The sequence below is a fragment of the Macrosteles quadrilineatus genome, unplaced genomic scaffold, assembly GCF_028750875.1.
Source record: "Macrosteles quadrilineatus isolate MER2022 unplaced genomic scaffold, UCM_ALF_1.0 Scaffold_7__1_contigs__length_78375512, whole genome shotgun sequence".
NCBI classification, from domain to species: Eukaryota; Metazoa; Arthropoda; class Insecta; order Hemiptera; family Cicadellidae; genus Macrosteles; species Macrosteles quadrilineatus.
The window spans coordinates 41,929,659-41,943,642 of NW_026542600.1; the positions used below are offsets into that span (position 1 = coordinate 41,929,659).

The 13,984-nt window shown below is 34.7% G+C and overlaps 1 protein-coding gene across 2 annotated transcripts in view; it reads right to left on the bottom strand.

Moving 5' to 3' along the window:
- The window catches only part of LOC128999175 (microtubule-associated serine/threonine-protein kinase 3-like), a 54,652-nt gene that overhangs the window by 26,734 nt on the left and 13,934 nt on the right, over positions 1 to 13,984 (bottom strand). For both annotated transcript variants that reach the window (XM_054425574.1, XM_054425573.1), the window contains exons 5-8: positions 11,813 to 11,921; positions 11,035 to 11,216; positions 10,434 to 10,509; positions 9,270 to 9,476 (exon numbers count right to left, since the gene is read on the bottom strand). In XM_054425574.1, the coding sequence (XP_054281549.1) occupies positions 9,270 to 9,476; positions 10,434 to 10,509; positions 11,035 to 11,216; positions 11,813 to 11,921 (574 nt within the window). The remainder of the gene's footprint in view (positions 1 to 9,269; positions 9,477 to 10,433; positions 10,510 to 11,034; positions 11,217 to 11,812; positions 11,922 to 13,984) is intronic.

Consider the following 13,984-nt stretch of genomic DNA (forward strand, 5'->3'; position numbering starts at 1 on the left):
ATGCCAACTACATATTAGATTGGATCAACTAAGAGAGGTGGACAAACTTTGAGAATGTACTTTTATTTGTTTATAGTGTGATCATGTGTTTAGACTTTTTAATTGTTAAAGATTAGTCAATAATTTGTTAACTAGTGCACCTGTTGCTCGAATTCGAGCGATTTCTAACTATTACAGGCGTTATTTTAAAACGAATAACAGTCATAATTTCTGATGACTTTAAAAGATTTGATTCAAAGATTATGGAAATATTCAAGATGTACATAACAGCTCGATATAACAAATATTTCTTGTAAATAGTGTTTTCTACAAATGGCCTTACTCATAGCCGCATTAGGTTGTCCATAATATTGATTATAAATAAAAAGAAAACATTATTTCTATATTCTATTTGGTGGTGTTCTATAACTTTCCTATGTTTCCATAGTTTGCAAATCGGCTCTTTCAATGATTACTAAGAAATGCAGCACAGTGTTAATTCAGTTTTCTTTTTAGTGTATCAAATTATCCAGGCTATCTCGCTTTTTTCCATTGTAATATTTACGCCAACCCAAATTCAAATAGTAAATATTTCATTTCAACCAAGTCAGTAAATGTTTGTAGCAAACTACTCGTTCCCACCACCACCGGTTTTTGTTTGTTTCTTTTTTTTTTAAATTTGAAAGCCTGTATGTATCCCTGGGTTTTCCTATTTCCCTAGCTACTTTTCTAAACGTCTCAATTGTTTCCTTGTCACTCATCATGTTTTATTTTCTCATCTCTGGACCTCTCTTATCCAAGACTTATCCCTGTTCTCTCCTATTTATCTCCTGAAGTGAACAATTTATAAATATGTGACTCGTGGTTTTTATTTCTCCACATCTACATACTTCCTCTTCCACCAGGTGAAATCCCCACAAATTCGCCTTGAAATTTTCCATGTTCTGTGACAAACTGTGTTTCATTATGGCCCATCTCAAAGTCTTGTTCCAGTATCTTTCTGATGTTAGGTATATATCCAAACGTTTACCTTTAAAACGTTAACATAAAACACTCTGCTCCCAACACTCATCTAATATCTCCTCTCTTCTGTTTCCGATGTAGTTCTACCTGCCTCCTTGTCTTAAAAAATCAACAGCTTATGCAGCGATTATCCAACAGTCCTAAATTGAATGTGAAATCTTCAGGCGGCTGTTGGAGAGCACACTTAAACCCAAAACGGAAGGGTGCTTGCTGTATTCGCCTATCAACGACAATAGTATTATTTGTATTTAGTTCGCGTCTACCAGTTAAAGTTCGTCGGCCTCCTCCTAATGGCCGTCCTGGTCGACACCTTATAGTCTACATTATGTCGAACGTTTTTTTGGTTTTGTTTTGATTTTGTACAAATAAAAACTGGTTTAAAACAGTGAAACATCAATCTTTTCAACTAATCTAATAAATCCTTGTAGCAAATGTCTCCAATTTTAGTATAACCAGCCGTTTCAAATATTAGTGTCAATTTCAAAGTATTCAAATGTAAACATTTTCTCCCTAAGAATAACATGGGAACTTTGAAGGCCACTGGGGCAGAGCCCTGTTGTAATTCAAAAGTTGTTTTGTTTGATGGCATAACTACATGCTAAGACCTTTCTAATGACACCTTGGACATGGTGATCGGTAGCTCCTCACCACTCCAAAACAATTATGACAAAAATATGCCTAGCGTATTAAATACTGTATATAGATGCAATAGGTGGCATTCTTATTTACAAAACAGTAAATACTTAACCATTAAATCAGGTTCATGTAGTGATAAAATGATGTCATTATAGCAAATTAAATCCTTTGTTTATTTATTAAGATGATGGTAAAAAAATCACATGTAACATTGTAGTGGGGGGTTGTATAGTGTTACTAGCTGTGTATGGGAATCTTGTAGTAAGTTGAAACCTTCTTATATTCAGAACAGGAGTTGGTTTGCATATTTGAGTGTGCATTTTTCCAGATATGCTGGCAAAACTATAACTGTATAGGAGTACATATAAACCTTCGCAAATACAATATCTGACAGGTTCAAGCAAAAACGAATGCTTCGAAATTCAATGTCACCCAATCGTGTTAGTCCATATTTTATATCTAATGATAAAAGGAATTGCTTTATAGATCTATGAGGCATAGCCCTGAGGTAGGCCTGTAATTGAAAGTTACTTTTCACACTGGTTAAAAGTAGTCAAAATACTGCCTCAACCTCACTACTCCACATTTTATTCAGGTTGAAATTTTCATTAACACAGGTGCTCTTATCTTTTCCACAAAACACTGAGAAATAAGGACATTAATGTGTTGCCAACAGACATACACATACAAATACAGAATTGAATCAGGGGATTTGCTACGCTTTAACCAAAGCAAATTACGAAGAAAATAATTTTATCTCAAAGTTTTGATAGTGTCATAAAATTTTATGATTATCGTATTTAGGCCTAATCAAACTGTAAAATTGGTGTAAATCTGTTGACAAATATATAAATAAGTAAATAAATTCACAGTCAACAAAACATTGATACGTTAACAACCTAAAGCTTAAAAAATTCATGATATGGTTTGCTAAAAAAATCTTTCATTTGATGTGGTATCAGTACCGAATTTATTAATCTCCCTTGGTTTTGTATTTTTTTAAGTTTTCGAAAATCAAAGCTATTTCCCATTAATAGCATTATTTGTAAGCATCTTTTAATGTTTTTTTTTTTTCTTGTGTCTACGCCAGCGGCATTTTTGTAATGATGTCAAACACTTTTAAGGGAAAGCGGTCCAAACACATTAAAGTTTGGTGGATGTGCCGGGGATTGAACCCGTCCCTCCCGCACCAAAGTCCGAGACGCAAACCACTAGGCTAGCAACACACCCCAAAATAACCCCAAAATGTTAACGTATTAATGACAGTTTGAAGAAACCACCTTTATCCAAACAAAGGTTTCTTATTTAAAAGATTACGTAATCTCTAAACAATGATCGGCATATCTTGCAAACATCGGAGGAAATATAACATAAAATGCACAAATCTGGGGTTTTGGAAGTTTTTAGTTTTACTTCCTAAGTAGTAAGGCTATGCATTCTAGGGAAAAGTACCGATATGGTTGTAGAAATGAGGTTGTGAATAATTCGGCCTACGTAGGGCCTGCCAAAGAAATGGGCTTGGGCCAAGATTTGCGGTATGGTCCAGCGATTGCAGCACAAAGAGGTAAGTATAAACCAAAAGTGACACATTCGAAAAGCGAGTTTAGCTACATCTGTAAGTTAAACCTCTGTTACGATCACAGCGAAATCAAAAAGATCTTCCAAGATCGCAGCAACATCCACGATCACCCACTGCAGTTGTGATTTTTTACTTTGCACTTTACACAACTGTCCTTGAAGCGCCAGCAGTGAGTGGAAACCTTTATTGTAAGCTACGATTAAAAAATCTAATTTTCCCAGCACTATACAACACTGATTCATGGTCTTTACCCCGTTTATCAAAACTCAAGAACAATCGTTGAACTTGCAATTAATTAAGCCGGTTAAGGCACAATGTTTTTAATCTCACTTGGTTTGGATGTGCTTATAAAACTTGATCGGAAATGGCTGCGGTATGTGTAAACAGTATTTAATGTAAACATATCAGTGACAGCTAGCTAGAAGTGAGAACTAATCCAAACAGCTGATCATTATTTCATAAAATGTAATAGTAAACGTTGGGAGAAAATTTGACAAAAATCTAACAAAATTGGGTTTTTGATGGTTCGTTATTTTGTCTTCAAAGAAGAGAGGCCATGATTTTATAGCCAAAGACACTCTCACCTTTCCAGTAAATACAGAAAAACGATTTCAATCTTGATCAGTACTCTAGTATTTTAGGAGTAGGTCACGTAAAATGACATTTTGGCATCACAGACAGAATGACAGAAAGACAAACAGACAGACAGAAATTGAGGTAAGACTCGTTTCGGCTTTCTTAGGCTATGAAACGTAAAAATAACAAAAAACTGCATGATTCTACACAATGTACAGACAAAACTGTAATTTTATTTATATAGATAACGTGGCAGAATATTTCAGTTCTGGCGATGACTTTTTGACCACTTTTTCCTATATTTTATCAATCATTATTGAAGACAGGTCATCATAGGTTCATGAGATTATTTTCATACATGTTTTTAATCTTTGGAAAAGTTTACAACTGTGTAATACAATACAAAATAATACAAGTGCAGAAGGACATGTTGCCAATATGAGCCGTGTCCATAATTTGTTAAATTAATAAGGTATACAGCAACTGGATCCATTTTTAAAAATAATTTGTATGTAGAAAAGTCATTAAGCTGGAAAATTTCAATTTACTGCAGAGTTTTCACAGAGGTTACTTCGATGTATTCACTCAGCATTGCGAAACATAATATAGATATGTATACGACTAAGAAGTTGAACTCTTTAGAGAGCCTTTGAATGTTATTATACTAACGAAAAGGGCTGTGTACGTTTACTAAAGCAATTTTCAAAGCAAAATAGAAGTATAGAAGTTAGCTATTAATTTACTACTGTGGGAAAATCTCATAAATGTCAATCAATTTCTACTGAGTGCCAAGCAGATGTGTTTCAACTCAGTCATACGATCAATTCTTTCTTATGCGGAAGTGTGGGGTTTCTTTGATTGCGATACAGTAGAGTCTGTTAACAAGTCTTTTATTAAGATATATTTTATTAAGAACTCGAAAGACTCGGTATAAGAAACTCTGCGCTAGAATGGTTCAAAAGCTACCTAACGGGACGTTCACAAGTCGGCGAACTGAAAAACTCATCAAATGAAGTCACAGAAAGTTTCAAATCCTCAAAAAGCAAGCTGACGAGAGGAGTTCCACAAGGCTCTGTATTAGGCCCGATTCTATTCATCTTATTGACTAATGACTTCCCCAAACAAATTGAGAGTGAAAATGCTGTTGCAATCATGTATGCAGATGACACAACCATTTTTATCAAGGACAACACAGCCCAAAGCCTTTACCTTAACTCAAAATCAATCTTAAATAAAGCTATCCTCTACTCAAAGAACAATGACTTAGCAATAAACCCCCAAAAAACTACAACTCTGAATTTCAGTAAGAAAAAAGACATAGTCCCTCAATTAGAGGATGTATAACAATAGAAAACCACACAAAATTTCTCGGTGTTATCCTTGATAACAAACTAACATGGAAAGAGCACATCAACCATTTAAGCAAAACAATCAGTACTGGAATATATGTCGTCAGAAGAATAAACTACATAGGCGGACTCTCCATGGCCAAAACAGCTTACTTCGCACTGGTAGAGTCGCATCTTAGATATGGCTTGACAGTGTGGGGAGGAACTTCAACAAAAAATATGAATCGAATTCTTGTCCTTCAAAAGAAAGCCATAAGAGCCCTCGCCAACCTTGTCCCACCACAGACTTGCAGACTAGCATTCGCAAACCTAGGAATCCTCACAGTGGTGTACATACTTCCTCTCTACATACTTAAACTATTAAGTATGTGGATGAAATAAACCCCCCGAGAAACCAAGATCTGCACCACTACAACACCCGTCATGGCTCCAAATTTGCCCTACCAGTTCACCGAACAACTCTTTGGGAGAAAAAACCTTCCTACACCGGCTGCAAACTGAGGAACCATCTACCTGACTACCTGAGAGACCTGACTGGCAACAAGCTACACCAGGAGTTGAAGAAGTGGCTAATCGCAAGACCCTTCTACTCAATAAAGGAATTTTATGAAAATTATGGAAATTAACACGTACAATTCACTATTGTATTGACACTATTGTAATTCTTAACGAATGAACAATAAAGAATATTGTATTGTATTTATACTTCCAAGAAACATACCGAAATATTTAATTTACCTCAAATCTTTAACAAATACAATATACTTTATTCAAGCAAATTACATCTGAGCAAATTAATTGTTTTGTCAATGTCTGAAAGTAGTTTACCATTTAAATTATGAAAACTAATAATAAACAAGAATATTTACTATAGTTCGGCCGCTTAGAAAACGACCTGCGCGCTAATGCTAAATCAATACTGGAGGAGGTCACTTTCTAAGCGGCCGAACTATAGTGTAATCATTGGGATTGTCTGGAAAACAAGCATGGCAGGGAAATAAATTTCAACGCAGACAAGGTTAGCATCCCATTGTTACAGTTTAAGTTTATTTTAATTAATTTAATTATTAATAATTGTTTGGTTTTATCAAAGTGCTAACTAAGTTCGCCAGCCGCAACAGATGGTCTCCGTGATGATTGTTGTATGTGGTGCTAGGATAATGGAATTGTACACTTAACTTGTTAATAAAAGCACTTCTTGTTTCATTTTTTTTATTAAATATTAATCTATAGGTGCCAATAGGTGGTTTTTTTTTGTTGTTTAGAGTAAGTATTTATATCTATGTGTAGCCTTCAACTCTGGCGACGCAATTCCCACATTTTTAGACCTTCAGAGACTCGCATTTTAGACCTTCAGAGACTCACATTTTAGACCTTCTGGGACTTAGACCTTGAGCAACTTTCATTTTATGAACATTTATCTACAAAATATAATTTGTGTGCCCAAGGTCTAAATCCCGCAAGGTCTAAAACAGTATCAGTGGGTGAGTTTTCTGCATTGACTGTACTTTTACACCTTCCGAGATTTAGACCTTCGACATACTGCCCGTTTAGACCCTCAGCAACAAGTACAAACTGAGAGATTTAGACCTTCAGCAACACTCCCAATTTAGAAACTCATCTATACTATAGGGAGCCAGATTAATTGAGAATGATTTTAGTTTCTGCAAAAATTTGTTTTGTTTTTATATTCTTTTACCGATATACGAAGACTTCATTTTTGAAAGTTCTAGCCGATGATGACACTTTACAGTAAGATTTTTCCACCTTGTATTGTATTTATGGAATACTTCAGTGTTTTTATTTTTATGAACATGCTGAATAGTTTTAAAAATATACAAACCATACACTCTAAAAATTTCCATTTCTTTTAAGTATTGTTTTACCGACTTTCTTATCCTTATACATTTTTCAATAACTCTAATGGACTGTTTTTGTAGTTTTAAAATCTTATTTAAACTTGTTTGTGCTGTCCCACCATAAATTTCTATTCGTAGCCATTATGACATTCTATAAGCGAGTGGTATATCATTTTTAACACAGTTTTTTCACAGAGATAAGCCATTGATCTTAAAACAAACAAGCATGAATTAATTAAAAAAAATAATAATTCATGTGTTCATTCCAATTTAGATGTTTATCAATTATCAAACCTAAAAATTTGGTTGGGATTCACTTGATCGGGTTATTATTTAGAGTAATTTTAGGGGTTTGATCTTATTTGTATGAAAGAGCACAAAATTTGCTTATTTGTATTTAGTGTTAAATTGTTGTTTGTTAAGTATTGTTCAATATTTTCAAGCTCCAATTCATTTTGCCTAATTTAATTATCCGAAGTTTTAAGATTGATATCAATGTACAAAGGTTTTAGTTTAATTAAGCATTGACTATTCTGGTAATCAAATTATATTTTCAAAACGTGACAAGGAGAAAAGTAGCTTAGGTCTGGCAGTTCCTGTATTGTTTTAAAGGATTTCAGTCCAAAATACAAATCAGGGTCAGTTTAGACAGTAGTAACATCTTAGCCTGCTGGACTCAAATAAACTTGTATCAAACAAAGCTTGTATCCACACAAAACCTAAAAAAGTGTAGACATTCTCTTGTATGGATCCGAAACATGAACCTTTGACAAAGGTGCTGAGAAAGAACTACTAACATTTAAAAAGAAGGTACTCAAAAAATCTTTAACCTAAAAAAAAAGGTTGAAATGCAGTTCTTAAAAATAATGATGAGACTCAAAAAGGGGGGTCGATGTCTACTTGTACCGGCGTCTAGTTGTACCTCGTCCAAAGCTGTAGGTACAACTTGACGATGGTGCGGACGTCTAGTTGTACCTACGTCTAGTTGTCTCTACGTCTAGTTGTACCTCTCAAAAATCTGCAGGTACAACTATTTGGTTACACCACCGTCTACTTGTACCTCATACGTCTGCGTCTACTTGTACCTACGATTACTTGTACCTACGACTAGTTGTACCTACGCCTACTTGTACCAACGTCTAGTTGTACCTACGGCTAGTTGTATCTCCCCTTCAACTTGTCACCAGTTTAAGGGATTTATTTTATTTCTTTAAAAATCATACAATCTTACAACAATTTTTTATAAACAACTTGCTACAAAAGCCAGGAAAATTTGGCTTGTCTGCAGCTCATTGAGAAACCCCTGCTCTTAATAATAATTTACTTGTGTCCCTTGGTCAGTCTTTATCCATATTACACTTTGGTTTTTCTTATTTCTTGTCAAGATCTGCTATCATTGTTTTTTCCACTTAAACTCTACCTTTCTATAGAAAACTAACATTAACTAGCTTTAACAACAACTTAAAACAATAATCTTAAATAAATAAATTCAGAGTTTACAAAAACAAGTAATTGAGTATAATGAAGTGTTTTTGTATGGTATTAGTCACGGAGAATATTACAAGTTCAAGTATATGTTATTCTTAAGGATATTACGTAAACTGGCGTAGTTTGGTTGTTGATGCATATACTTCGACAAATTAGTTTATTTCACACTTAACTACTAGCTTTTCTCAAAAACACATCTTAATTACCTTCTACGTATGTAAAACTATTAAAACATCGTAGTGCGGTGAAAAATATTTGCCAATCATACTCAATTGACTCGGAACACTGCAGTTTTTGATTTAATTAAGGGTATTATTAAAAAGTACTCGTGCAGTAATCAATTAAACAGGGTAACGAATTGAAGGATAGATACAACTAGACTATAAGGACGCAAAATATGCGTAGGTACAACTAGTCGTAGGTACAACTAGACGTAGGGACCACTAGTCGTAGGGACAACTGGTCGCATCCGTACAAGCTAGGTGATACTACTTGTCGGTGGGATACACGTCTAGTTGTACCTACGTCTACTTGTACCTATGTCTAGTTGTACCTCCTGAAAATCTGCAGGTACAACTAGTCGGGTGTGCCACCGTCTACTTGTACCTACGTCTAGTTGTACCTACGACTAGTTGTCCCTAGGCCTCGAGGTACAAGTAGACGTAGGTACAACTAGACGGCGGGACAACGAGACGCGGTCCCAAAAAGGGCAGTAAAACGACGATGGGCAAAATTGTTCCTGGACTTACATGTAAAAATACATATCAGTAGGAAAATTACCTCCAAGAGTAATCTTTCAAGGTTTTCTGACATTTCGTAGAAGTAACCCCTTGTTATAAGTTTTTCTTGAGACTTTTTTAGACAGTCTCTCGCCATCTCAACAACTTGGTGAAGCACAAATCTCACAATGGGGCTGGACTCCTGATCTGCCAGAACTGAGTTCTCCTTTATGAAAGTGTTGAGACGCTCCTCCATTTGATGTGTAGCCTGTCAAAAAAATAAAAATTGAGTTTTCAACATAGAAAATGAGATAATTTTCATGGTTTTCAACTTAAATATTTTGGAATCACTGTTGGATTTTTTAATGAGACTGCTATAATTTGTTGTTGGAACCCTCGATATAAATTTTAGTGTATAAGACTCAGTTTTACTCACAATATTACTCAAGTTAAAGTAAAATCTAGAATTTGTGAACATTGCAAAACAATATGAAGGTGGAACACTAAATTTATTGTATCCAATAATATTTATTTAGATACTAAACATTTTTTGTGAAAGATAAAGAGTTCAACTAACTACCTGAAAATATTGAGAGTTCATAACATAACACTTATGTAGGACATATTTAGACAGTAGAGTGAAGATAAATTTCAGTTCAAGTCAAAAAATTGATTCTAAAATGTTTAATTGGAGAAAAATATTTAAAAGAATAGGTATATTGGTTTAAGTGAGAGGCTTTAAATTTAAATTATTTTTCTAAAAGAATTACAGTGTCGGAATTAAGTAAGAGGGGTTTTCTTAGATGAAGGTCCTTCAATGTCTCATCACAACCAAGCAAACTATTTCAAATCTGAGACCAATGTTGTACTCCTTACTTTATTCACTACTATTCTAGTTGGTGTGAACCATACAGAATTATTAGTTTTTCCATAGTATTTAAAGACGACCCTTAGTCACTAACAAGACTACAAGATCGTGCCACTCATACTACACTCATCTAAATTCATACTTGGCTTAAAATACCTATTTTCGTATTGTCGCCATTTCAAAGTAAAGTACCCTATCAAAGTATTAAAAAATCAAAGAAAATAATGTTAACCATTTATAATTTTATTGACCAAAGCTGATGATCTACACCCAATATGCTCAGGGTCACATGTGTTTGTGCAAAACATGCAACCACTAATTGTCCCAGTACACATCAAAATCACTAAAGTTTCTTACCTTCGGGAATCGTTCCTTATAGAGCATGTTCATCATAACAATATCATTGTCCATTATTGGGGATCTGCTAGGACTGCTATAAACAGAACAAAAGCAAATGTGAAGATTTTAGCCATCAACAGTTTTATAGATATTTTCCTTGAGAATAGATTTAATGACTACAGTAAAATTAATTTCATAACTTTTTCCTTGTCTAAAAACTATTTATAATTACAGTCAACTAGTTTTGGAGCATCAATGCTTCATTCATTTTTGATAATCACATTTGATTACCTGTAATAACATATATGACTAGTGGAATGAGAAAAAAAAGATTATAAATAGTAAAATTGGCAAAAGGAAGAACAATTTTAATAGTTTTTTTTTATTCATTGATTCATTTTATATATTAAAATTTATTATAACTATGAACATAAGATAAGGTTAGATAAGGATAAGATTAGGATGAGATTACAGGTTAATGAAACATCATAATCGCAGGCGCTTTTGGTGAGTATTGCGAGAATACAAGCTCGCCTCAGCTCTCGATTTTCAGACTTTTGTTTGATTACTCAAGGTTAGTCTAACAAGTCTTACATCTGCAGCGTTAGAGACAGTGTACCTGAGGCTCCTAGACCTAGGACGACTAAAGGGAGACTTGCGACCTTCATCACTGCCTGTACAATCCCCTCCACTGGTAGGATTGCTCTCATTGGACGAGAAGTGACGAGTCAACAACTTCAGCTCGTCTGTGGTGGGGACTGACGGTAACTGATGTAAGCGCTCCTGACTCGAACATTGTGACTGCAACAAATCAATCAGTAATTGTTTGTTGTCCAACATGTTGTCATAATACCCCATCACATATAGTCCCTGCAAAGCAAAGCTTATGTGTAGGAACCAAGTCGCCACGTTAAAGAATTACATGAATAAAATAACATTTAATAAGAATCCCAAATAATTACACATGTCTCGTCTTAAGAAGGTAAGTTTGAATTAATTTCTTTATTTGATAAAAAGAAATAGATTCACTATTACTTACAAACCTAATAAATAAGGCATTTAAACCACGCGTTGATCCTAAACACAAAATATACTGACCACAACAGAGTGTTTAAAAAGTAAGCTGATGCTGAATGCTCACAAACATACAACCCAATCACACAAAGCTTATAATACAAACTATAATATTCTTTTAATCCAACAATCGTACAGTCTTAATTATCGGGTATAGTTTGAGGTAATTGTGACTAACACTTTGATTTTATTCCAATCAATACTCACTACCAGTCATTTACAAATTTTGAATATAAACTAAAGCTGAACAAAATAAAAAGTTGATATTTTAGTTTTACAAGCCAATTAAACTGGAAACGCTGTGTGTGTTTTGTGACACTTACAGAGACGTTGGAGCTGCCGGGAGTAGTGCCGTAGCCAGAGGAGGGGAGAGAAGCTACCGACCACCGCCTGCCGTCCCCTCTGCAGTCACTGTTGAGATGGTTGTATGTTCTGCAATCAAGTAAAAGTTTCTGTGAAATTTATTTAATGAGCTACGGGTAAAGAGGCTTAACTATTGTTGGAAGAATTACGGTTAAACATGTTTGTCTTATGATGTTCGATTCTTTTGGATCTACTGACTTAAAATGCAAGAATAATTTTAAAAGTAAGTACACTACTAATAAGAGTAGGTATTTTTATTTTTATTAAATCACATAGGCTAGGCCTAGTTAGAAAAATGTTTAACACGTGTCAGCGCAATTTATCTACCAAACTATAGTCTGTGTGATGGAACCTGTCTCCTGACCAGTGGCGGCTGGTGGGTTAAAGTAGTGGGAGGGTGCATACATTTTTTTTGGGTGGTTACTGATACCGGTGAGTAACCACCCAAAACTATTGGGTTAGAAGTTAAAAAACGAGTTATTTAAACGTTGGTTTAGGACACTTTAGGATACAAAATGTTTAATTTATAACTGTCCGTATAAGCATTCAATGGTGGGGAGTTAAATCAATTGGCATGTATAAACAAGTATTTATGTGTTTCTCACTAATTTTGTGTTTTTTTTACTTTTTCTGCCAAGTGTTTTAAATTTGTCACACCAGAAACAGTCCAAACAGTCACTAGCATTCATAAACAAACTGTAATAACAGAAGAAAGCATTCTTTTCGTTACAGCCACACAACCACTCAGCATTGTTGTACATAGATTTGTTAAAATTTCTAGAAAATCCATCTCTACTCTTACATGATTTTTGACATTGTGCTACAACTAAAGATCGGGTTTTGGTAGGCCTAGCAGCTTTAACTCAATTCTCTGTTCGCAACTTACCACCTCACCACTCGCATACTTCGTAGAAATGTTTTTAACCGAATTCATAGTTCATTATATTAATTAATTAACAACTCAAATACCGGCGGCGCGGCACGGCACGATAAACATAACCTCACGAAATACTAAAACCTCATAAGCAAACAAAAAACATAAAAACAAGGTTGTTTTTTTACAGTATTCACTATTTGACTTACAGTAGACTCCCTCTAGTTTGGCCACCTCGGGACCGGACCACTGGCCAGACTACAAAACGGCCGGACTAACCGGATGTAGTGCATTTTACATAATCAAAATACAAATAATAGTATTGCGCAATGATGATATGTTAAGTCACTAACCTTGGTTCAGTAATAAAAACTGTAACGTTTAAAATCACGCCTGCTTACTCAAGAAAAACAAAAATTACACAACACTGTACGTACAGCAATAAATCACGTAAAGAACAAAACAATAGAAAGTCTAGTACTGCAAGCTACTGCTACTATAGTTAGCATAGGCTTCTACTACATGTTTTTTTTTTCAGAACATAAGAATGTCTATAATAACATTAGATAACTCATAAAACAGCATGAAATCATAGTACTAAGTCTTACAGATAATAACGACAGTCGTAAAATAGGATAAAGATAACAATTGATGACTAAAACACCGCTCATTCTTTCTTCTTCTTTCTTTGGTTTCTCTTCATCCACACATTCAACAAGTTGCCATGGTTACTAATCAAATCACCCAATCGCAAACTGTTGTGAGATAAAGCGCACAGCAGACATCAGTTGTGTAAAGAGCAGATGATTGTCAGTGCAAGCGGATAGCTTGACCTTGAAGCTAACGACGGCTATTTCTTTGTTTTGCTTCAAATTTATTTTTGTCAAATAAACCGTGGTGTTTCAAAAACAATAATGGGGGAACCTACCGCATAACAAATTGTCCGAAATATTTAATTATACATTGCATTTCAACACATTAGACTGAAGAAAAACTATTAAACTATAAAATGTTCTTGGTATTTTTGAGGTTATGTAACATAGTTTTTCACATAGGTTATATGCAAAAATTCACCCATAGAAGCACCCATCAACTAAACTGACATGATTTGTTTACTTCTATGGTCGGAAATTGAACATTCAAGTTGAATCCTGTTGAAGGTCATACGCCCGTGACGATATGACTTGTCCCCCTGAGACCGGACCGGACCATCCGGCAGCCGATTCAACCGAAGCTGAACTAGAGGGAGTCTACTATA